Raw genomic sequence first — 26,367 nt, 5'->3', positions numbered from 1 at the left:
TATGCTTACAACACTAATGTAGTCATGAAAAATGTGTGTTGTCAAAAAATCTGACTCAAAATACTATCTCCTTATCAACGAAATGGTTCTCCCCCTACTGAAGTGCTTTTCTAAGCCCCTAAGTATAGCAAATTCTCCGATGGTCCAAAACTGAAGTAGGTTGCACGGCATTGCTCTACCAGAACAAATATTAAAATAGCAGGTATTACAATTAAAAACTTATTATTATTCTTTATTTCGTTTCAAATTTTCTCTGCATTTTGTTTTGTAGACTTTGGCTTCAATTTTCCATAATAAAATTTCTTCTAGGCTATTGGTGAAGTCATTTTCGGTCATTATTGAGAAAGTAAATATTTACAAGGAAATTTCTCACATCAATATAAGGAAAAGAAAGCTAAATTGGTTTTGATGAAAATCACAAGAAAACCCTCTTAAGATTAATGTTTAAACTGATATAGGGCTAATCATTTATCTAAGGTTGGGATCCAGTTAAATCTTCTTCGACTTTGTTTTGCCTGCTGTAGGCGCGGCAGTCGAAGGAACTTGTAGGCTCAGCTTTTCAGAGCGGAAGTCGAGGCGCTTTATTAACAAAACGAGCACATAAAAGGCAAGAAGATATACTGCCACCACATCTAGTAGATAGTATTGGGCCCAGCTGAGAAAAGCGACAGAGGTTTTTAATTCGCATAAGCGGGAAGTGTGGATGTACATCAACTCACTTCATATTTCGTGCTGGAGCTTGAAGATGATAAGCGCCCTTGTGGCGGAGCACATACTCCGTCCAGTATATGGCAGTCTCAAGAGCTGTCGAGCGCTGATCAAGCAGGAGGTTTTGTCGATATCTGGCGGCATTTCTGTATCGGGAATCGTGTATCACTTTCATAATGGCTTTGTAGAGCTGATTGGTCGATAGTGTCTGCAGGTCCAGCTTAATGGCGTAACCATCGGCCTCAGCCTTGGCGGAGTTCACATCATGGTCACAAAAAACAGGCATTGTTACCACGGGTACTCCATGATAGACTGTTTCAAACATGCTCAATAAGCCCCCATGAGTGACAAAGGCGCGAAGCTTTGTGTGGCCCAGAATATCTTGCTGAGGCAACCATCGTGATAGTTTCACATTTGATGTCAGATCCTGCATATCTGCGGAGCTGCCTTCGTATTTCCATAACACATGATAGGGGAGGCGGGCAAAAGTCTTGACGAGCATTCGACGTAAAGACTCTGGCATATTGGCAGCCTTTACCGAGGACCCCATCGACACGTAAATGAAACCAGACGCACCGGAGGCGCCAATGAAGTCCTCCAAATCCTTGGGAAGCTTTCTTGCTGGCTTACAATGTATGCAAGCAACCTCTGCTACATTAGGATTGAGAGCTCTGGGATATGACACCACCGCATGGCCATTTTGCAGAATAAAGCTTACATTACGTGACATCTCGTAGGGATGTGGCATGTGGGAGCCCAAATGTTCTCGCAGGACGAGATGCGTTCTCCGAATAACATACTGTAGATAAATGGAGAATAAAGTTACATTGTGAAGCCATGCGCAGATCTTACTTACCATGTGCATTAGATTTTGTCCGATCTGCATTCCCGTGTTGATTGCCCGCTCGTATAGGCTCATGGTGTCCGTAAAGCGAGAGTAAAAGTTTGGAGTTATGGCATAGCTTATGGGGTTCCCCGCTACCGAGAGACTTCCTGTATAGAAGCCTACAGTGTTTATGTACATGAAAGGAATTTTGTATTGATGTACCAGTCCCAGCACACACTCGGGAAAAGCTCCGTCCAATATGGCTAGATCAAAGCTACGGTTCGCCAAATCTTTGGTCTCCGCGTCGCCAAGCATAGCATCACACGACTGTCAACAGAAGTTCAAATACAAATTTTATTTAGCATCACTAGAGCGGAGTGATGCTCTTTTTTTATCAATCGAATGTCAAGTCATGAAAATTTGAGTACAAATGTACATTGTATATATTTTTGGTAAGGCATATACATATGTACATACATATGGGGCTGACAGACTGTAGGATTTGCAACCAAATTTGACCATCCAGTAGCTAATATTTCATAAATAGTCACGTTCGGATAAATAGACGAGAACAGTAGGGTTCGGTTAGAATAACCTTAAGAATAACCTGATACCTGATCAATGTTCACAAAAATGACACCCATCGATATATGCTCGAGAGCGATGTGAAGCTGCCATTAGCTATGAAATTTACTGCAAGTAATCGTGATGTACATAGATTTCTTTTTGGATGTAAATTAAACATTGATTTTTGTATCATAATTTCAAATACAAAGCAAGGTCTGTCCAAATTTGTACCCACATTACTTTAAAGTACAAAGACTATTTGTATTAAGCATTTTATGCTTCCTTCTGTGAGCTCTATTACCTGACCAAAAATATCCCTGCAAGATTATACAATTAACCATTTGCTTACCTCAAAAGCATATCGAATACCATCCCACGGCTTTATAGGCATTTCTCCAGCAATTCGAGCGCCCAACAAATCCCAATTCGTATAGTTCTGAATGTATTCAACAAGGCCAGCTGGCGTCACCTCTTGCAGGCCATCGATATGAAAATCTGCCGGGAACCCACTTAGGAAGGTAATATTATGTCCTCTGGAATCAAAAAAGGTTATATATTAGATGAACATTCAAGTACAATTGTTAACTACAAAGGAACGAGAAAAAATTTTCGTAAGTTATTGCTTCTCCATAATTCCCTTTGGACCAGTTATCTAATTCATGACAACTTTGACTTGTAGACTGATAGACATTTTTGTTACTAGAAACTCAGAGTCTCGCCCCATCGCAATAAAAAATGTCATTTCGAAGAAATCTCAAACAAAAGGGGAATATACATACGAAAGTTCTACTTGACTCTGTCAATATCTCTTTCAAAACCAATCTTGCTTAATGTTAATTTTTTTCGTTGACTTATGTATTTAACTAAGACTCCTAATTCCTACATATACCAAATATGAATCCTTCCGATCTTTTCATTGGTCATCGCGATGACCGTACGGAATTGCATCTTTAGTTTTCTCTTTCCTTCAAAATTGTGGATACAGCAGATATTCGGCCTTTGTGGGGCGGATGAAGGAGTGGCTAAAATATGAAACCGACTTGACTCAGTGTGATATCACATGAGTCTTCACACAAACTTTGGTGACTCGAGCTTTTATAGCCCCTGAGAACGAGATGGACAGACGGACAGACAGACAGACAGATATAAAATCGGATATTGATGCTAATCAAGAATATATATACATATGTACTTAATAGGGTCGGAAACGTTTCATTCTGTGCGTTACATATGTACATAATGTACCTGGTATAAAAGTTGTGATACGTACGAGGCGTCTAACAAACGTTCTTAATCGTTTTTATATATTATTGTGTGGAAATTAGATAGGTTCTACCCTGAACTGTATGGGCTTTTTGCACCGTTGGGTAATTGTGAAGTGTGCGAAATCTATTAAGAACACTCACCTGGCTATTAATCCCTTGGCCAACTCCCAAAATGGTATTTTGTGTGACTTTGTTCCACCTGTAATAATGTTGATGAATTGTTTTTTAGTTACAAATACAAAATAATTTATGCGTTTTTAAAATGGTCTCACAGGTATATACATATGTATAACTCAGCAGTTTATGGATTTGAAACGCTTACCTTGTGTAGCCATTAGAATGTCAACCGCCACTGTGCAGCAGATACAAAGGATCAGCAACAAGCCGACAGTTCGATGCATGTTGCTGCAAGGGAAACAACAAATTTGGTCAGCTTTGCTAACTTTTACAAGTTGTAGAACTTCTAAACCGTTTGTCGCGACTTCGGATCAGTGTTTGGGACGCAACCACGCACGTTCCCAGACTTTATAGATTTAATACGAGTCAGCTTCATGCGCGTGATGTTTAAGTCACTTAATCGAGCGTTTAGTACACGACACACAAGTTTATAATGTACATATAATTGTTTTGTTCTCACTGCTAAAAGGAATTTTTTAATAATGAGAGCTTACGCACAGTGTCAGTAAAAAGTCAACAAGCAATAAACCGAAATTCCACTTAACTGGAGACAGGGGGCAGACTTCGGTTCGACCTGAAGGGAAACTGGTCTAAATCGAATGACCCTATCATACATACAAATGTATGTATCTACATATGTACACAAAGAGACAATGTACGCGTATTAATATACTTTATTGGAACTTTCGATTACTTCCGACTAATGTACAATTTGAAAAAAACCACAAGGTACGGACGTACTACTGAGTACGGGTATAAAAGTATAAAAGTTGGGACTCGTCTCACACGTCCCTCCTCGTTTACTTATCTATCCTACAAAAGATTTATTTAGGCAACACTACTTTTGTAATATCACACTGCCATCGCCACTGTAAAGGGCGAAAATCTGTGACACTTAGGAGGTATGGATTCAGACAAAAAATATTCTAAAACTCTTACCAAAAAGCTGGAAATCGGAAGTGTAAATCGAATATTATATTTGGGTATTATATAAAAGAAAACTTTCTATACATGGTTAAATCTTTAAAGCAGTAGTCAGTCGTCGCACATATAAAATTGTATCTTTAAAATCAAGAAAACTCAAAAATTTCATTTTAAATGTGTAACATAATGCTTAAAATAAAACTGTAAAAAATGTTCGGTCACAACGATAGATAAAACTTTATAGAATCTCTAATTTGATAAATTTTGGTTGACACATCATATACCAATAACAAATCATGTTTTTTTATATTTCATGTAAACGTAAACGTTATATTGTAAACATTGAGCTCAAGGCAAGACAGGATTGCCAAAAGTGTTAGAAACTGTGTAGACCGAAAATGTTTCGCCGTGCAATTAATTTTTCAGTTCTCTTGAGCAAGTTGCAAAATAGCTAACTTGACTATTACACAATGCTAACATATCAAGAGAGCCATGTATTTCGTAATGTTTCCAAAATTTCAGCAAAAGATACCAAAGTTCATACAATATTTAAGTAAATGAGCTTCAATTGGGGGCCCATATGCATCTGACAGACAAAAAGGCCTCACAAAAATCGGAATTTATTTATTCTTTACCCGATACAATTTAGAACAAATAAATTGTATTTTTATGACGTGGGTTATACAAAATTTGACTAGTATCAATTTTTCACGTACATATACAAACATACAGTCATGATGGGAGTCCAACACATAGGAGCAGCAAGTTTTTGTCTCTCGGCTTGGTTAAAACCATTTTTAGTTCCGAAGTATTGAAGTATTGTGTACCGACCACACAATTTCCATTCCTATAGGTTTCACAAAACCTGCAACTCCTGTGTGTAAGACTGATTCTTCCTGACCACTGTATTTTTGTTACTTGATCGTATATTCCACCGACTTTGGATATCTTAATATACGGCCAGCACCTGTCCGCCTTAATGTAATGTGTATTGGTGATTTCAAAATGCCAGATACTGTTTGGTGTTCGACATGACTTTATTGATGGCTAACTAGATACATATGTATGTATGTCCCTGTCCCAAGTCAACCATGTGTAAATTCTTTGGGTGGATTGCTTAATCTGTGTTTTGTCTTGGATACGACCATAGCGTTGCCATAACTTTAAGCATAAACTTTTCGATTCCCATTAGATCCACTAGAAACTTGATTCTCTATTCCTTCGACTTTGTAGATCGAATTATGCCTTACTCGGTCTTATGTGTGCTCGAATTTTAAATTATAAGAGCGACCAGTTCGGTTACAAGCGTTGGGCGGAAGGCCCACAGAGTTCGTCTTGGTGTCTTAGGCCATTTGATGGTGCTATTATTTCATATGTGTTATTTCATATCAATGACCAGACAAAAAAAAATATACACTTATACTCATGTACTTATTGTTTTGAGTATGTCTCGCGCTCACAATAGTGCAGAGACAATATCAATATAACCAATTTACCATACCCAACAATCATGTGAACGCCCCGATTCCGAACGCCCCGAACTTTAACTACCCTTGTCGTAAGACGAACAATGAATGATCACGCAGTAAGCACATTAACTAAAAATAAAAGGTAAAAAAATATGTACATATGTATGTATGTTAATAATATTTTTACATATGTATGTACACATATGTATGTATGTGCTGATCGGGAAGAGCTAAGCCTAGGCATTGGGAGGCCATTTATAGTCAATGGCTTAATGGATATCCTACTTAGCTCGCAAAACAATTGGGATGCCGTGAGCACCTACGCTGCAGAGATCATCCAATCCTTGCGTCGCGCTGAAAGACAGCGGAATCAAAATTCAAATCCTAGATAGGACCTAGTGACGGCTTTCATGCCATCTCCCCCCCGCGAAGTAATACTTAACGGTCGTACCGCGAGAGGGATACGGAGAGTAGGGGGGTTTTTAGTGGGTGAGGTAATTCCAAGTCCCACACTTATCGGCTTTCAAAGCTTTTCCCTCCTATACAAAAAAAAAAATGTATGTATGTACATTTCTGTACATGCATACATAAATACATACCTACATATGTCAGCGAAATGGAAAATTCTTATGGAGATATGTGCATACATACATACATATGTAAAATCATACTCTTATAGATGTAAAAGTTTAAAATCAAAATAGAGTGTGCCGGAAGCTACATATGTACATATGTACTTATGTATTTATATCCCATTGTAGGTAAACATTTTTGCTGTGCAGTGTAACTGCCCGATGGGAATTACGATCCCCAGTTTATGCGCGACACGTTCAATCCCATAGCTCGCATATGTGGCCAGTAACCGCGATAGTGCAGTTCGCCAAGTGGTTCGGGCCAAGTGAATACATATATGTATATGTACATATGTACATACATACATACATACATATGTACGTTGTACGAGCGTGTCATCAAATCGGTGTCGTAACGTAAGCACGGTTATCTCTTTTATGCGTATGCACATGACAGCCGAAAAAGCCAAAATCGTTTTGCAGACGCAGAATGCGTAACGAAAACAAAAAGGGAAAAAGGGATAAAATCGTTTTGAGTGTTGCTTTTAATTGGTTACGGTACCAGACGAGACGTCAGCCGATGCTCACATATACATACATATGTACTTATGTATGTACATTTGTACTTCCTATGTGTTTGTATGCAAGTGTTGGTTAAATCAATAAAAAAATAATTAATTAAATGGCATGCGGCTTTCACTTTCGACTGTGGGTAGTACAAGTACTTGCGTTTCGGAGTCAATCTAGCCTCTGTACCGAACTTATAGAAGCCGGTATTATTCCAGCGGTAGTTTTCAGAGCTTTACTTAATTTTAAATAGTGGAGTCCAGGATGGGGCACAACAAATAAATGCATGTGCGCTCCGGCTTTCGAACACAACGATTGGGGCATACTTATCCTCGTACTTGCGTTGCGCTGTGTTTCTCTGCAAGTGCAACCAGTTGCAGCTGTCGGCTGTAGGCTGGGCTGGCAACTGGTGGCAAGATCATTATTACGTGTTTCATCATTATCATGCAGGCAGTGTAGTATCAGGTTGAATGCGCTCAAAGAAAACGAAAGTGCAGGCGTTTCAGGCGGCGCTCAGAAAAACCCCATCGCCGACAATACAATGAAGTCGCGTATACATATGTATGTACATACACACAGACGCTGCACGCGTCATTTAGCTGCAATCGCCATTCGATTCGCCACATATTCGTATGTAGTATGTATGTATGTACGCATGGAACAATCAAAGCTCTTTTTGAACAGGTTCCCCATATTGGCCGAAAATCATGGCAAGATATTCTCAGATAGAGAAACAAATTTAAAGGTGTTCCACACTGTACATTTAGCGAAGCAAATAACATGATGCAATCCGGAAAGCGACCAAGTGCAGAATTCAGAAGTTTAGTGTAAACTAACCCAGTAATCACAAACGCTGGCTCTCATGGTTTCCAGCATTTTGCAACTGGAATGGAAGAAAACTATATTTACCTAGAATATTGGAATGCCCGCTTTTTATGGCCTATGTTTTTGGGACAACTGTTTCCATTGACTTTGGCGATGCTCATACTGTCATTATTTGCTTGCCTCGGCCTTACATCATAGCCAAAAGACAGCTAGAGACGCGTTTTTTTACATCCGTTAAAATGGTAAAACATTTTGTCGTTGCTACACTAACTATTTCGCTAAGTTATGTGCCTGCTTTATGCCAATTACCCTACGTCTGGCCTAACACCTTTGCCAAGTGTCGCATGGAACCCAGTGTCTTATGTTATTGAGGCTGCTGTCCTCTGTTTGGGTTTTGCGGCATGTGTCAGGCCGACAACGGGTAGCGAATTGCTTAAGTGCTTCTGCCAAAAAATAGACAGCCAAACCACACAGTGGAGATTTTTTAATACCCGATACTCGAAGAGTAAATAGGGTATATTGTATTTGTGGGGAATAACGGATGTTTGTAACGCACAGAAGGAAACGCTTCCCAACCCACAAAGTATATACATACATATATTCTCGATCAGCATCAATAGCCGAGTCGATAGAGCCATGTCTGTCTGTCCATTTTGTTTGTCGGCTTGTTCTCAGAGAGCTCTAAGAGCTAGAGCCACCAAATTTAGCCTCCAGACTGTTGTAGGCTCACACTGAAACCAGTGCATTTCAAAAACGAGAAGGGACGTGTGAGACGCTCCTTACGCGTCACAACTTCTATACCCGGCACTCAGTACTACATCTGCACTTTAGCGGTTATTTGTCAAATTTTACATTTTGTCTTCATCTGTCATCTACATCAACAACACTGCTTACGCCAACACGCTCCTTTAGCTCGCCACCCTCCCCTATAGACACACACTGCAGAGTCGCGGCAGAGGCAGCGGCAGAGACGTGTCAGGGGCAGAGGCCATAAACTGCGCGAAGCAGAGTGTGCTGCTATAAGCTGCGGGACGGGGTGGGTTTGGCCACTGAAAATTAATTTCTTCATTGTGGCTAAAATATTGATCCAATCGGATCCCAATTTGGTGATCTGATAGATATGGTCATTCCCTACGGAATGGCGTTTTCTGTTATCTTCAAAATTGTAGATTTGGGTGGTTTTCGCCCTTTTGCGGAGGCGGAAGGGGGCGTGGCTCATTTTTGAAATACACTTGTAACAGTGTGAGCATACAGAAGTCTGGATGCAAAATTTGGTGGCTCTAGCTCTTATAGTCTCTGAGTAGTAGGCGCTCATCAGGACGGACAGACGGACGGACGGACGGACGGACAGACGGACAGACGGACAGACAGACATGGCTGAATCGACTCGGCTATTGATGCTGATCAAGAATATATGTACTTTATGGGGTCGGAAACGTTTCTTTCTGTGCGTTACATACAACCGTTATTCGCACAAATACAATATACCCTATTTACCCTTCGAGTACCGGGTATAATTAACCCCGCCCCCTTGCGCTCCCGCAAAGCGCGAAAATCTCCCACAGCCACAATTTTGAAGATAAAAGAAAACTAAAAACGCCATTCCGTAGAAAATTACCATATCTATCAGATCATAGACTTGAGATCAGATTGGATCATTATTAATTTGCAGTGGCTAAACCCACCCCGCCCAGCAGTTTTTTTTGTTTTTTGCACATTCGCTCATCCACACTCTGCTTCTGCAGTGTGCGGCCTCTGCCTCTGCAGTGTGCGGCTCTAGGGGAGGAGGCGAGCTAAAACAGCGTGTTGGCGTGAGAAGCTATGTAGATAACAGATGTAGAAAAAATTTAAAAAGTAAAATGTGAAATTCAAAAAAAAAACAAGAAGGGACGTGTGAGACGCTTCTTACGCGTCACAACTTTTAAACCCGTCACTCAGTACTACATCTGCACCTTATCGGTTATTTGTAAAATTTTACATTTTCTCTTCATCTGTCATCTACATCAACAACACTACTCACGCCAACACGCTCCTTTAGCTCGCCACCCTCCCCTAGAGACACACTTTGCAGAGTCAGGGCAGGGTCGGGGAAAGGGCAGCGGCAGAGACGTGTCAGGGGCAGAGGCCATAAACTGCGCGAAGCTGCGGGACGGGGTGGGTTTGGCCTCTGCAAATTAATTCTTCATTGTGGCTATAATAATGATTCAATCGTATCCCAATCTGGTGATCAGATAGATATGGTCATTCCCTACGGAATGGCGTTTTAGTTTCTTTTATCTTCAAAATTGTAGGATTGGGAGTTTTTCGGCCTTTTGCGGGGGCGGGGCTTATTTTGGAAATACACTGGTTTCAGTGTGAGCATACAGCAGTCTGGAGCCAAAATTTGGTGGCTCTAGCGCTTATAGTCTCTGAGAACTAGCCGACAAACAAGACGGACAGACGGACGGACGGACAGACAGACATGGCTCAATCGACATGGCTTCGAGTACCGGGTATAACAATAAGGTACTGACTGAGTACCGGGTATAAAAGTTGTGACGCGTAAGAAGCGTCTCACACGTCCCTTCTCGTTAATAGTAGCTCAACGACTTTGAACAATTAGCTAATACAACTTCCAGTTGTGTATACACGGCAAAATAATGATTAATTTGATAGACTTAAAAAAACAGAAAAATCAATTTGGAAGATTTACTTCAAGTCATTGAGTCTAAAATCTTCTGAGGCCATTGCCAAAACAGTTTTAGATCATAGGGGCTTAACCATATATAAACTACAAGGTTTTTCTCTACATTTCTCGCAATTTTGCTAATATTTTTGGTGTGTCTGGACATTTGATTTTACAAAAGCTATCACCTAATAAACAATTTTAGGATGACACACAGCAAATGACAACTCAGGCAATAAAAACAAAATAAATCCCAACGACTCTGATCAGCCTTGACCAGATTTGAGAAACGTTAAACATTAATAAAAAGATTGCAGCTACGAGTATAGCTATATCAAACGTTATATATACATATGTACATATGTACATGCACATGTACATGTACATATGTATGTAGGTACATATGCATGAACAGATTGTTAATTTTATTATGTAATTCATTTTATTTTATAGCTGAGAGTCAACACCGCTCCAGATTCCATATTAATTATTATTCACAGAGTGATGAGAGCAAAATGTTCGTGTCTTGAGTCTTCTGTTGTGCCTCCTTTTATAATTTCAGTAATTTGGCTTTATTTGTTTTACTTTGTTTTGACCTTGCGTTACTCCAAACAACCTGAATAACATACTTTTAGTCTCTTCAATATATTCTCAATATTTTTACTAAGACTCAATGGACTTACTAGACTCAAGTCGTCACTCTATAAGACTAAAAAAAAACGTATGGTTTCAACATGGTTGGCAAAATATTAAAATTCAACCGAACTGGCGATAGTTTATTATCACAACTGGGTCATCTTGCGAATATTTGATTTTTTTTTTAAGCTTTGAGCCCTGACTGACAACAAGAATTTTTTTTTCTAATAATTGTAATCAGTTTTTTAGATACACCCGTTTCTTAACATACTGTTACAGTACCATATGGGTAGGTTCATACCTAATGCAACTACGAGGTCTTAGCTTTGAGAATAGGAGCACTTGGATTCGGTTTGGTTGGGCGAGTTATTCAAATAGCTTGAGATTGATTTTGCACAGTCGCATGTTAAATTCTCTTTTTATTGTGCTGCACTTTTAACCTTCCATGCATATGCATAAACTTGGATTCAAGATGAGGCACGTTTTTTTTGTTGGTATTGTTATCGCTTTGGTCGCGTTACTCTTAAAGCATATGCAAAGCTGTTAACACACTTTCACCAATCCATACGTATTATTTAATATCCGATTTGCATACAGTGATAACAAAAATGAAACATATTACTCCGTTCGAGCTTCGAAGTCGTGGTTGCCATCCCCCAGAAGGGAGCAGAGGCAAAACGGGGCAGAGCCACAACACTCCCCGCTTTTTTTGGGTAGCTATAACTTCTGATACCGACGCGTCGTCGCTAACCAATTGAACTTATTGGCCAATTGACACTTTAGTCCAACAAAAACAAAACGAAAACCACAAAACTTTTCACTTTTCTTCGGAGCTTGAGCTCTTGCCTTTACGAAGTTTCTCGGCGGGTATACTGAAACAAACTGAAACAACTGATCGTTGGGCTTGCTTTTTGGCGCTGCTTAACGTAACGACCAGAGACTGGTGTTACAACAATATGTGCATACGAGTATAACGCAAAGTCGACGATTGGCATCGGTTTCGGTTACGTTTGAGTTATTTTGGTCGGCACTGCATTAGCTGCGTGGTATTTTTTAGTGTCATTCCATCTTCAAAAACCACAGGCCCTAGCCAGATCTATGTACTATCAATAAGATCTATCTTATCAATTCCAGACTGATCGCTTGTATTTTATAATCCCCATATATACATACATATGTATGTATGTGTTTATTTGAGTACATTCATACTCAAACATATTTACATATGTACATACATATAAATACATATTTAAGGATATACATATACCAGAGCTTCTATTATACCAGGTACTCAAACAGTTAACGGTTTGTATTGTAGTTGTGTTTGAAGCATGTGCGTAACGTACACAAGTAAACGTTTCTGACATATGTATACGTACATAGGTCCATATGTATGTACATATGTATATGCATATTAGGCAGAGTGTGCGATCGAGAAAGAATGACAATATATGTATGTATGTATGTACATACATATGTAAAATCATAAGAAAAGTTGTTGGAAGGGGTGGGCGGATGCCCCTTCAAATTAATTTTTTCATGCCGGCCATAATAATTATCTGTGCCAATCTGATATGGCCATTTTCTACAGAACTGCGTTTTCAGTTTTTTCATATTTTCCAAATGGTACTTGGTTTGCGATCTTTTGTCGTGGCGGAAGGGTGCGGGGCGACTTTTTGAAACCAGCTTGACGAAGAATCGGTCACTCATGAATAATATAATACTGAATCATGTTTGTTTCACAACAAATAAACAAATAAATATATACATACATCATTTTGAAATTTATGTTTTCTATATTTTTTGTACATTGTACATATATTGAAAGCGTGCGAGCGTACGATCGCTGCCAGTGGAAATTTCCCTATGTATTTAATTTACATACACGTGATATTAATAATTTTCCTTTAAATACAAAATAAAAACTCGTTAACTCGTTTCAGTAATACAGAAAGCATTTGTTTTTTATTATTATTGGCATTCGGGTGATCATGAACAGAAGTTCAATCAAAATGTCTAAATTACACATATAAATATTCGTAGTAATTTACTATATTTAAATTTAAACAATTCATTTGAATTGAAGCATAACTCTTTCAACTAAAACATTGCGTGGAATCGGTGTCTGCATTTAAATTTGAAATTTCCATAAAAGGGAATGAGTATCAATGATGGCCGAGGCAGGAATAATTGGTTGTTTTAGTTTTGCCGGCGCGTTAGGCGTAAGTTTTTCTCAATTTCAAATTGTCGCAAATCGGTTCGCTGTAAAAAGTCCTGACGTTCCAAATAGCTTAAAAAATAAAAATAAATATTAGTGAAAGGTGGCGTAAAAAGTACAAGATCATATTTACCCATCCTTGCCTTTATTGTGCGTGCGTAGCTCCTCATTGATACCTTCGTCTGTTTTAAAAGTTTTCCAATCCATTTGCGACTTTTCTAGCACAGACAGTTTCTTTTTTTTGCATAACTGATTAAGAAGAGAGCCAAATCCATCGCCTTTTAGCGATCTTTTGGATTCACGAGGTGAGCATATCGAATGGGTGGCTGTAGGTTGCTCGTGGTATTCCTTTGCATTGGTAGAATTTTTGGATTGTGGCTTGTGGATTGCTGGAATCTTTTCCTTTGAAGCGATATTGGTGTCGTCGGTGGGTTCTACTAGTTTCTCCACTGATTTCGGCTTATGTTGAATTTCATTCTCACTCCCAACGTCACTTAAAAATTCAGCCCAGAGCGCGTTAGAACGGGATTTATCTGTTTCCTCATCTGATTCCAGCTCGTCTTTTTCCATATTTTGTATACCATTTTTGGTTCGGTTTGCTTGTCTGGTTTTACGAGGTGTGGAACTTTCAGATTCAAGTACATTAGACGATATAGTTCTTTTTTTCTTATTCCTGGTCGATTCGGAAGAGTTGTCGTCAGAATCAAAGTCTTCCGACTCAGAGTCATTATTACCGCTTTCGTCGTCACTGCCAGACTCAATATTTTCACCCTCAATGCAAAAATCTTCGTCGTTTTCGCTTTCCGATGCATTTTCTTCTCCCTTATTCATATTTTTTATTTTACTTTTTATTCACACCGAATTATGTTGTTTTTCTGAACCGTTATTTTACCACTGTATGTATCCCTCTAGGGGCAGAAGCCTTTATTTATAGTGTTATCCCACTAGTTCACTCTTTAGAAGAAGATTATTATAAAAACCACTCGATACACACAATACACGCAGGAAATCTACTAAAAATCGCTTGAAACGGAGACGTAGATATGGCAAAATATTACTAGCAAAATTAATCGATTAACGTTACAATTATTTAGGGTACTCCCAGATGTGTGGAATAGATTTCAGAAGGTCAGGTGGGTGATTGTTTTAATATTGCAGGCCAAAACTATTCCATACAAAATCGCCCAAATTTGCAAAAAAAAAACTGGCCGATTAACTCTAGAAAATCAGCCGATAGTATTTTGTGGTATTCGATGGTAGGTTTCTAGCATCTCGACCCATATAGATCTGTTTTATATTCCGCGAGGGTACCTAGCTAAAAAGTAAAGTCGCAAGCCTAGTACTCAGATCGAAGAAAACGCTTGCTAGCAAACTGTGCAATATATGTATGTATTGCAAATACATACATACATATATTTCTTGGCACGGCCTTGCTGCTCCACCAATCAAAGAAGTCTGCAGATTCCAACCATATGCCAATTCTCTGTCATATTTTCAAACTGCGGAATACGAAAGTGTATCGTTTCATGGGTTTCCATAAATGAACACATATATATATGATTTATAGTACTCAAATGTATAGACAACGACCGTCCTGGGTTCTTTCCTGCAGATATGGGCTTAATATATATACACACTCTGCTGATATCAAAATATATTTCATTTTGCTAGCAAGTTTGTTTTCGATCTCAGTACTAGGCTTTACTCTCTGTTTGCTAGGCACCCTCTCGGAATATAAAACAAATTTATATTTGTCGAGCTGCTAGGAACATACCAACGAATACCACACAAATACTATCAATACCACACAAATACTATCAATACCACAAAATACTATCGGCTGACTTTCTAGATTTAATCGTCCTGTTTTTTGTCGATCTGAGACTGCCTGACGTACAGCCGCTAGAAAGTAACTTGTGCGCGCAAAATTTCTTATTGGTTCCAAACGAATATCATCCCCGATTTTTCTAGCGGCCCTTTTTTTTCGATCTGAGTACTAGGCTTCAATAAAATGGAGGCAACAATGCCTCTGAAATTGAAAGATACCACCGTGTTTCTAAATGAGCTGAAAGAGTCAATCCATCTGCAAATTCTCAAAGATTAGTGATGGTCATTGATGGCCTTTGAGTCATATTTTCAAACTTCGGTGTTGTTAGATGTTAGATGGGTTTCCATACATTTACACATATTTATATGATTTATAATACTCAAAATTAGGGTTTATTTCCTGCAGAATTGGTTTTAATCAAATTTATTCAAATAATTCGAATTTATTTCGTTGATTGTCCTCCTCCTCCGCTAATGCAAGAGCCGCCAATCCCACTAAAAGCAATCTTTTGCATGGATCCATTTTGCATTAATGGTTTTATTAACCTTTTATTCAATACTCACACATTTTCAAAGAGGTAAACAAAGCCAAACGGCTTCGCCACGGGCATTGTTTTTTGCATGAATAGTGGGATTCTGAGTTTCACATCTGTCAAAATGTATCCCTGTTCCTTGAAGATATGATGTTTTTGAAGAGATTTTGAAGATTCTTTACGAATGTGTTCAAGGATTCGAAGAGATTGGGTTTCCACAGTGCCTAAGTGCAACTGGTAAGTTTGAGTTGGATTTTTTCCGGGCTCCACGCAGATGTTCAATATTCTCCTGCCAGAAGTCTATCAGCAGGCTCTCCATCTCCGATGACCATTTACCCTGCCACCTGCTGTTCTCTTCTTTTCTTCTATATTGAGATATATTTATGTTATTGAGTAACAAACTATAACAGACTTTACAATTATTTCAATAACAGGGTCTGACATAGAAAAATAACAATAATTCAATAAAAAACTGTAATACCCGATATCTATCAGAACGAGAAGGGACGTGTGAGACGCTTCTTACGCGTAACAACTTTTATGCCCGGTACTCAGTACTACATCTGTACCTTAGCGGTTTTCTGTCAAATTTTACATAAATCTTCATCTGTCATCTACATCAACAACACTCCTCATGCCAACACGCTGCTTTAGCTCGCCCCCCTCCCCTAGAGCCACACACTACAGATCCACGCCAGAGGCAGAGCCCCGGCAGAGGCAGAGGCCAAACACTGCAGAAGCAGAGTGGGTGGGTTAAGCCACTGAAAATTAATTTCTACATTGTGGCTATAATAAGGATCCTATCGGATCCCAATTTGGTTATCTGGCGTTTTCTTTCTAGTTTTTTTTTTATCTTCAAAATTGGTGCTCATCAAGAAAGTATACTTTATGGGGTCGGAAACTTTTCCTTCTGTGCGTTACATACATTCACTTTGTCTAATTGACGATTTAGACTCGAAACTAGCAAATTTTGAATATCAAGGGTGCTTGGGGGCGCCGTTTTACAACTTCGCCACGGGCATTGTTTTTTGCATGAATGGTGGGATTCTGAGTTTCACATCTGTCAAAATGTATCACTGTTCCTTAAAGATATGATGTTTTTGAAGAGGCTAAAAGGTTTTTTCTTCACCCAATAAATATTCCTATGTGGTTTTAGCTTACCGTTTGAAAAATAGTTAGTTTTGAAATGCAAAAATTTTGATTTTTGTGAGTTATTTTTGTTCGAGATTTTGACTTTAAAAACTCTTGAAAGGTCGAAAAAGAAATAAGTCATGTGACCACTTATAATAGGTGAATTAATTTGGCGTCGTCTCAGGTATTGCTCGTCAAAATTTATGAAGAGACGCCTGGGCTAAAATTAATCACACTTTATAGATGAATTCTTTAGCTTTAAAGAATGGCTAAGTTCATTACAACCAAATGTAATATACTTAAGTTGTGAGAAAAAAAAGAGGTACCTCTAAAAAAACCGTTACAAAAAAATACCAGACATTAAAAATTCCTTAAAAACAGTTCTGCCGTAGAAAAAACAAGAGAGGACGTGTGAGACGCTTCTTAAATTCTTAATTCCGGACGGACGGAAGGACGGACGGACAGACTCGGGTCGGAAACGTTTCCTTCTCTGCGTTACATACATCCACTTTGTGCATAAATACAATATACCCAATTCACTCTTGGAGTACTGGGTATAAATACCATAGTTCTTTAAAAAAATCTTAAAGCCCTCAGTCTATCGGAAAAAGTCGGCTTGGTTCGAATCGGAAAAAAAAGTTGGATTTTGTCGAGAGTGTGCCCAATTTTGCATGCTCTAGGAAAAGTCAGTATTTCATTTTTATGAACTGAGTATTTCTTGGCGTACAGCCGTCAACGAACATGGTTTGCTAGAAGAAATTTTGAATCAGGATAATATCTTACCTAATTTGGCTCACGTATGTATGTACTTGCATAATTTGTTTCTAAGCAGATCCTAAATCGGGTCTTTTTTTGTATATGCAGATTTGAAGGCTGTAGATGTTTTTCTCAGACATATTCTATTTCTCAAAGAGTCATACTTTCAAAACACGGAACGTGCAAAGGGCATTGTTAGATGTGTGAGACGCTTCTTACGCGTCACAACTTTTATACCCGGTACTCAGTACTACATCTGTACCTTAGCGGTTTTTTGTCTAATTTTACATTTTTTCTTCATCTGTCATCTACATCTACAACACTTCTCACGCCAACACGCTCCACGAGCCCCACACTGCAGAGTCACGGCAGAGGCAGAGCCGCGGCAGAGGCCACACAATGCAGAAGCAGAGTATGAATGAGTGAATGTGAAAAAAACAACAAAAGCTGCTGGACAGGGTGGGTTAAGCCACTGCAAATTATTTTCTTCATTCTGGCTATAATAATGATCCTATCTGATCCCAATTCGGCGATCTGATAGATATGGTCATTTTTAGTTTTCTTTTATCTTCAAAATTGTAGCTTTGGGAGGTTTTCGCCCTTTGCGGGGGCGGAAGGGGCGGTTCTCATTTTTTTATGCCCGGTATTCGAAGAGTAAATAGGGTATATTGTATTTGTGCGGATAACAGTTGTATGTAACGCACAGAAGGAAACGTTTCCGACCCCATAAAGTATATATGTATTCTTGATCAGCATCAATAGCCGAGTCGATTGAGCCATGTCTGTCTGTCCGTCTGTCCGTCCGTCCGTCTGTCCGTCTTGTTTGTCGGATAGTTCTCAGAGACCATAAGAGCTAGAGCCACCAAATTTTGTCACCAGACTGCTGTATGCTCACACTGAAACCAGTGTATTTCAAAAATGAGCCCCGCCCCCGAAAAAGAGCGAAAACCTCCCAAATCTACAATTTTGAAAATAACAGAAAACTAAAAATGACCATATCTATCAGATCGCCGAATTGGGATCAGATAGGATCATTATTAGGGAATGACCATATCTACCAGATCACCAAATGATCCGATTGGATCATTATCATAGCCACAATGAAGAAATTAATTTATTAATTAATTAAATTAATTAAATTAAACCCACCCCGTCCCGCAGCTTATAGCAGCACACTCTGCTTTGCGCAGTTTATGGCCTCTGCCCCTCACGTCTCTGCCGCTACCACTGCTTCGACTCTGCCCTGACTCTGCAAAGTGTGTCTCTAGGGGAGGGTGGCGAGCTAAAAGGAGCGTGTTGGCGTGAGAAGTGTTGTTGATGTAGATGACAGATGAAGAAAAAATTTAAAATTTGACAAATAACCGCTAAGTTGCAAATGTAGTACTGAGTGGCGGGTATAAACGTTGTGACGCGTAAGAAGCGTCTCACACGTCCCTTCTCGTTTTGAAATACACTTGTAACAGTGTGAGCATTCAGAAGTCTGGATGCAAAATTTGGTGGCTCTAGCTTTTATGGTCTCTGAGTACTAGGCGCTCATCAGGACGGACAGACGGACGGACAGACAGACATGGCTATATCGACTCGGCTTTTGATGCTGATCAAGAATATACATATACTTTGTGGGGTCGGAAGCGTTTCCTTCTCTAATTAATTAATTAATTTCACAAACAATTTGTGGAATACCGTCATAATAAAAACATAAATTGATGTAAATATGTACAAGTTTAACAATTAATATATATACGTACATGTACATATATATTTACATGTGTACTTACATACATACATATGTACATATGTATACGGCGTATACCATACGCCGACTGAGAAGAAATGAAGGGCGCATGCCCATCATTGCTTCATCAGCAATGCATTTGAAAACCAAACAATGCTTTTGGCTTTCAAGTTTGAAATGCCAAGCAACATCAAACACAAACTTTTCTGCAATTAAAATCGCCGGTTCGGAGAATTCTTTTTTCCGAAAAGTGGCGCCGGATGCATAGATTTTTTTTTATTATAAACGCAACGTCAATGCTTTTGTTGTTACCATTTGTGAAAGTGCTTCTAATGACAAAGTTAAAACTTGTTTCAAATGAAAAAAAAAAATTTGTTTAAAACTGACCTGCATATTTATCACACATATGTAAAAATAGAAGGATTCTGTAATGGAAAACTCACCGTCCCATTCCATTGAAATAAAAATTGATAATTTCCTTGAGCACTTTCAACGTAGTGCTTCTAAGGCCGTCGATATTGATGTCGGCGAATGGAGTAATGGAAAATGCATGCAAGGATCAGCCCCAGTCTCTGCCCAACCAGGAAGTCCGCTACATCAAACAGCAAAGCTCTTTAAAAAAACTATGAGCCAGTCCAACAGCTTAGTGTTATCCGCATCAAAAGGTAGGTATCACCAGAATTTTCAAGGGCGCCAATACCACTAGGCCACTAAAAATGTACTGCTATCGATTTTCCTATTTTGGCAAGCTAACAGAAATGTACATGTTTTTCCATACGTATTAGCAAAGATTTGACATACATATATATGTAGTTATATGAAGACCAACACCATATAATTACTAAGATTTTGGACAAGACCCCAAACAGCTGTTCTATAACAGGGGACGTGGGTTACATTCTGTCACTAACCAAATAGTATACTATTTGGTTAGTGATTCTGTTCTGTACCTGTCTTCTGCTGGTCGTCAATACCCCAGCTGACTCAGTCCGTTTTGGTCCCCAGAATCCAATAACAAGTGACATAGACAGTGTACAAGCAAGTCGCCCAACACAGAATGCCCAATGACGAGACAAGGACCAAAGAACCAAAAAAAAAAAAAAAACGAGAAGGGACGTGTGAGACGCTTCTTACGCGTCACAACTTTTATACCCGGCACTCATTTGTCAAATTTTACGTTTTTTCTTCATCTGTCATCTATGTACATCAACAACACTGCTCACGCCAACACGCTCCTTTAGCTCGCCACCCTCCCCTAGAGCCACACACTGCAGAGTCATTGCAGAGACGTGGCATAAGCAGTGGCAGAGACGTGTCAGAGGCAGAGGGATCTGCCACTGCGCGAAGCAGAGTGTGAATGAGAGAATGTGCAAAAAACAAATATAAGCTGCGGGACGGCGTGGGTTTAGCCACTACAAATTAGTTTCTTCATTGTGGCCATAATAATGATCCAATCGACGCGGAAGGTTGTGTGCGGACAAATTTGTTTTTGAAGTTTAACCCTATGTGCGCCAAAAAATGAAGTGGTACAGTTTCTGCCGCGAGGTCGCGAACGATGTGAAATTGGTTAATGAACCGGTATGTTTAGAGAAGAGAAAATCGTGGGCGCAAAGTCTGGACTGCAGCCTTACTGTGAACTCGAAAATTTGCGATTCACATTTCGATGCTTCACAGTGGAAGTCGTCCACAATTAAAGGGCGACAACAAGAAATTGTAAAATTAGGCTTTGCCAACGCGAGTACGCAAACAGAGTAAGCTAAACATGCTGAAATAAATATTTACATAAATGCCAATACTAATTTTTTGTAATGTAGGGACAAAGTGATAAATCATGCACTACGTGTGGAGAACGAGAGCCTGAGCACTAACCAAATAGTATATTTTGCTTCTTCACAGCTGGAAGTCTATTATACTATTTGGTTAGTAGCCTGAGGAAACAGAATCGTCAAATCCAGACGGAATTGCATTCGTTACGTCAGCAACTTGAGTACCATAAGGAATTGGAAACCAGTCTAAGAGCCATTTTCACCGAGACCCAAATAAAGATTTTGAAGAATAGAGGCAAGAGAGCCGTTTTTAATGCAACAGAAAATATTAATAAAAAATTTAAATGAATATTCAAAAGCAAAAAGAAAGACTACTATCATGTAGCAAATTATTAAAAATTAAATTATAAAACAAACAAAACTCGTATTTTTTCGCATTGCATTCAAAGGGTTAATCAGCATACTCCATTGTCATTTCAGCCACACTTACAGCTCACTGCCATGACTGTGGTGGGACGCAAGTATGAGCAGCTTGTACTCTTATTATTGTAAAGTTGCTCTCTCTCTCTCTCTCTGCACGCCCTCTCACTCGCGCTTATTGACAGCATTGGTACGTTTCCCTCTACAAAGCCGACGAGACCTCCTTTATAGTTGCTTTATGGTTATGTAACTGTAAAAGTCGTTATTGCTTTGGCTGGCTGTTCGATATTGCTGTCGATATTCGTCCAATGTGAACAAGTGGACATTTCATGAACTAGATTTGACTAGACTAACGGTTTGACTATAGTTTTTTATATGCTAAAGTCCTCTCCAGTAATAAGTTGTTTTGGAGGAATCAATCTTACTTCCATCAGTTCTTATGGTCGTTCGTGCGTTGTTTTACTTATTGAAAAATGATGTGGAATCAGGTTGTATCCAAATTACTCACAATGCACATTTAAATCCCCAAATCTTAAATTAGTTGTTGCAGCCCTCCCTGAAGCACTGACGGCAGATATTCATGCCGTATTTGCGGATGAGACCATGTCGGTAAGAGCAGGCACGGCAGCATCGGGAGCCTTGGCCGTATTTGCAGGGATGCGAGTACCAGAGAGTAGCCAAACCCGTTTTGGCGTCTATACGCGAAAAATCGAAAAGAAAGAAATGACATTAGAATCGAATGATTAGATTTTGATAACTTACTACCTTATAAGGGCAACGACAGCTGCTGGTGATCAAGTTTCGGCTACCGAATCGATCATCTCGGAGAACATGCAGCCAGTTAGCACTGTAGCGTCCGTGTCTGTCGAGTCCGTTCCAAAGCCCATCCCATCTATTTCGATCCCACCAGTTAATAAACGTCCCGGACCACCGGATATTGCCGTCACAGGTATCAGATCTGTGGTGCCAAAACCTCTGGTGGGAGTCCCACCAAAGCGGCAAGTTTTTGTCTCTCGGCTTGCCCTGACCACACATCTAATGATGTAACTGCTTTTATACAAAGCAAAATAAAAGCCGATGGCTTAAAGGTGGAGAAGTTTAATTTCTCTTATGCCAGGGAGATATCCTCTTTCAAGATTAGCGTGTCTGCAACTCATTTCGAGACCATTTGCTCTTCCAAATATCGGCCAGAGCACCTGGTTGTGAAAGAGTTTAAGGCTAAGAAGAACGAGAAGGGACGTGTGAGACGCTTCTTACGCGTCACAACTTTTATACCCGGCACTCAGTACTACATCTGCAACTTAGCGGTTATTTGTCAAATTTTAAATGTTTTCTTCATCTGTCATCTACATCAACAACACTACTCACGCCAAAACGCTCCTTTAGCTCGCCACCCTCCCCTATAGACACACACTGCAGAGTCGCGGCAGAGGCAGAGGCAGAGCTGTGTCAGGGGCAGAGGCCATAAACAGCGCGAAGCAGAGTGTGAATGCTGCTGGACGGGGTGGGTTTGGCCACTGAAAATTAATTTCTTCATTGTGGCTATAATAATGATCCAATCGTATCCCAATTTGGTGATCTGATAGATATGGTCATTCCCTACGGAATGTTTAGTTTTCTGCTATCTGCAAAATTGTAGATTTGGGAGGTTTTCGCCTTTTTGCGGAGGCGGAAGGGGGCGTGGCTTTTTTTTGAAATACACTTGTAACAGTGTGAGCACACAGAAGTATGGATGTAAAATTTGGTGGCTCTAGTTTTTATGGTCTCTGAGATCCAGGCGCTCAACAAGACGGACGGACAGACGGACAGACAGACAGACAGACAGACATAGACTCGGCTATTGATGCTGATCAAGAATATATATACTTTATGGGGTCGGAAACGTTTCCTTCTGTGCGTTACATATGTACATTCACTTTGTGCACAAATACAATATACCCTATTTACTACTCTTCGAGTACCGGGTATAAAAATAGGCCCCCCATAACTCTTCCTAGTAGTGAGGCCAGTGCTCCTTCCTCCTCTGCTCATTCCTCCTCTGCTCTGTCCACCTCTTCCCACTGCAATTCCTCGCAGTCAAAAAACTAATTTGCCTCTTTGTAGCCTATCAAAATGCTCGCGGATTACTTAGTAAGCTGAGCACTCTTTATATGGATAGTTTCACATTTTCATCCCATGTTATTGTGTTTACCGAAACCTGTTTAAAGCCAGACATTCTTAGTTCCGAAGTTTTGGCAGATCGGTACACAATTTATAGGAATGATCGTTCGTCTCGGCGTGGAGGAGGGGTTCTGATTGCAGTAAACTCTTACTTCACGTCGGAACTTTTCATAGTCCAGGTTTCACAAGACTTGGAATTCCTCTGTGTTAGACTGATTCTTCCCGGCCAGTGTATTTATGTCACTTGCTCGTATATTCCACCGACTTCGGATGTATTAATATACGAGAAGCACTTGTCCGCCTTAAAAACTGTATCTTCCTCGCTATCTGACAAAGACCATTTAATAGTTCTTGGGGATTTCAACCTGGCAGGTACTGTTTGGTCTTCGGTTAACGAGTCAAATAACCTTGTGCCCATGTCTCGACATGATTTTATTGATGGCTTATTAGACCTGTCCCTGTCTCAAGTCAACCATGTGAAAAACGCCTTGGGTCGATTGCTTGATCTGTGCTTTGTCTCGGATCCGACCGTAGCGTTGTTAACACGAGCACTCCCGCTCACTATTCCTGAAGACTGCTATCATCCTACTTTCGAAGTGTCGGTAGATATTGGACCTACTGTATCGGATCGTGCTGGTAGGCTATCTGAACGCGTCCGCTGCTTTCGTAAAGCCGAGTTTACTAAGCTCAATAACTTAATTAGGGATTTTGATTGGTCCGCTCTGTACTGACGTCATTGAGGGCACAAACATTTTTTACAATGTACTTGACACAATTTTTGACACGTGTGTCCCACTCTCATTTCCGACTAGATCTGCGAAACCTCCTTGGTTCACCAAAGAGTTATCCAGTCTAAAGAACCTAAAATCAAGACTATTTAAAAAATCTCAAGAAGTTGGTTCTCCCTCTTCTCTTTCTAATTACTTAATATCTCGGTCAAATTTCACTGTCCTTAATGCTCAATGCTATAGGAACTACCTACTTCGATGCAGGATACTTTTTTCACAGGACCCTAAACAGTTCTACAGCTTTGTAAACAGTAAGCGTAGAATGTCCGCACATCCATCCTTGCTATCATTTTTGAATATGTCGGCAAACAATGATCAGGTAATCGCCGATCTTTTTGCACAATTTTTTCAAACCACCTATTCCCAGGAAAGCTACCCAGGCCATATGTATCCATATAGTTTAACAAGGTCGAATGGCATTTTCTGCCCTTTGTTTAATGAAGGCTCCTTACTTCATGAACTTAAATTAGTTAAGCAGGTATTTTCACCAACTGTGAGACTGCCATCCTACCGTAGTAGACTTCTTTTAATAAATCTTCCATCCTTAGTTAGTCGTAGAAAAATGCTTGGTGTAATTTTTATGCACAACTTGATCAAGGGGGATGTAGACAGCCCTGACTTGTTGAGCCGCGTAAACTTTACGATTCCCATTAGACCCACTAAAAACTATATTCCTTTGTTCCTTCCAATGTGTAGATCGAATTATGCCTTGCACGAACCCTTTAGAGCAGGGCTCGGCACCCATACAATTAACGAGCCGTTTTTGCGTTTGTGTGTGAAGACGCACGCAAAACGGAACATTGGTTTTGGTACGAATCACTGTAATACGCTTGTACGTGAGGGCAGCGCAGCAGCAGCGCATTTTTCCGCACCCCAGGGATAGGGCCGTGCCGAGCCCTGCTTTAGAGTGTTATGCTCGGATTATAAAGCCCTCTATCACATTATATCTTCGACTCACTCCCTTCCTCTTCTTAAATCTCTTATACTAGCCTACCTCTCCCGTAGTTAATTTAATTTTTGACTTTGATAATTTTGCTTGCTTAGCTATTGTTGCTCTAGTTTAGTTGTGTTTAGTTCTAATTTTCCTCGAATATTAGCCTAAAATCTATCTTTCCTGCATGCTCGCGACCGGTTCGGTTAATCATGCGGCAGCGCCCCTCGGTCGGTTGGGCGGGAGGAGGTGGTGTCGCATGGGCCACTTGATGGTGCAGTCATTGCCTATCAACGTCCAGACATTAAAGACAGCATTTAAGTCTATATTCTTCACATTTCGACATTAGTTTCAATTCAAAGTTAAGCAACAAATTTTATCAATCCGATTATAAGGTATATTCTAAAAGGACCCAACAAATATGATCAAAAGTACCCCTATTGTAAAGAAATAAAAATACTAACGTTGTACAATACAATTTTTAATATGCCGCACGCTAGAAATCTCCTAAAGCATTTTGACGCACAACGTTATGCATAAACACTATAAATAAACCGACAACACATTCTATTTCTAGTGTTCGTTCGGCAAACAACTCTTTTTTGAGTTCAAAATTTTCAGTAACTTTTTTATAATATTCAACACAAAACTGAAGTACCTGGTCAATGCGGACTCATCTCTGTGACCAACCAATTTCGCAGTAGCGATTAAATATAAAAAAAAAAAAAAAAAAAAACCGACAACATATTATATTAATATATGACAAATACATTTATTTAAGTTTTATTGGTGTGACGGTTTTGCAAATAACTGCAAATAAAAAATCGGTAACCGATTATTCTCTGCCGGGAGGTTAAACCCCATTTGTAAGTTTCATGTATGTAAGTAAGTTAATGACCGG

At 39.6% G+C, this 26,367-nt stretch overlaps 3 protein-coding genes across 12 annotated transcripts in view; 1 reads left to right on the top strand and 2 right to left on the bottom strand.

The window, feature by feature from the left end:
• Positions 1–216: 216 nt before the first annotated feature.
• Positions 217–12,086, bottom strand: LOC117891998 (2-hydroxyacylsphingosine 1-beta-galactosyltransferase). 4 transcript variants are annotated; one of them, XM_034797887.1, is made up of 7 exons: positions 11,473–12,085; positions 3,689–3,771; positions 3,508–3,565; positions 2,451–2,634; positions 1,565–1,861; positions 720–1,507; positions 218–655 (listed from the first exon to the last, which is right to left on the bottom strand). In XM_034797887.1, exons 2-7 carry the CDS (start codon positions 3,765–3,767, stop codon positions 490–492), a joined length of 1,572 nt encoding a protein of 523 aa, XP_034653778.1. In that variant the 5' UTR covers positions 3,768–3,771; positions 11,473–12,085; the 3' UTR covers positions 218–489. The 4 variants fall into 4 exon arrangements, with proteins under 4 accessions (XP_034653775.1, XP_034653776.1, XP_034653777.1 ...); XM_034797884.1 differs by having other exon boundaries at positions 217–655; positions 720–1,861; positions 11,473–12,086; XM_034797885.1 differs by having other exon boundaries at positions 217–655; positions 720–1,861; positions 11,503–12,086.
• Positions 12,087–13,135: 1,049 nt separating this feature from the next.
• On the bottom strand, positions 13,136–14,437 carry LOC117892000 (craniofacial development protein 1). Its single transcript, XM_034797888.1, has 2 exons — positions 13,553–14,437; positions 13,136–13,491 (listed from the first exon to the last, which is right to left on the bottom strand). Exons 1-2 carry the CDS (start codon positions 14,248–14,250, stop codon positions 13,401–13,403), a joined length of 789 nt encoding a protein of 262 aa, XP_034653779.1. The 5' UTR covers positions 14,251–14,437; the 3' UTR covers positions 13,136–13,400.
• A 5,345-nt stretch (positions 14,438–19,782) lies between these two features.
• LOC117891994 (guanine nucleotide exchange factor DBS) overlaps positions 19,783–26,367 on the top strand; it is a 60,391-nt gene continuing 53,806 nt past the window's right edge. For 2 of the 7 annotated variants that reach the window (XM_034797876.1, XM_034797877.1), the window contains exon 1: positions 19,800–20,066. In XM_034797876.1, coding sequence (XP_034653767.1) covers positions 19,832–20,066 — 235 coding nt within the window. In that variant the 5' untranslated portion in view covers positions 19,800–19,831. Of the gene's footprint in view, positions 20,067–26,182; positions 26,348–26,367 lie in introns of those variants that run through there. The other 5 variants (XM_034797875.1, XM_034797874.1, XM_034797881.1 and 2 more) reach the window with 4 other exon arrangements.

The sequence above is a fragment of the Drosophila subobscura genome, chromosome E (assembly GCF_008121235.1).
Source record: "Drosophila subobscura isolate 14011-0131.10 chromosome E, UCBerk_Dsub_1.0, whole genome shotgun sequence".
Lineage (NCBI taxonomy): Eukaryota > Metazoa > Arthropoda > Insecta > Diptera > Drosophilidae > Drosophila > Drosophila subobscura.
The sequence above is the reverse complement of the archived record's forward strand: the minus strand, read 5'-3'. Positions and strand labels throughout refer to the sequence as shown.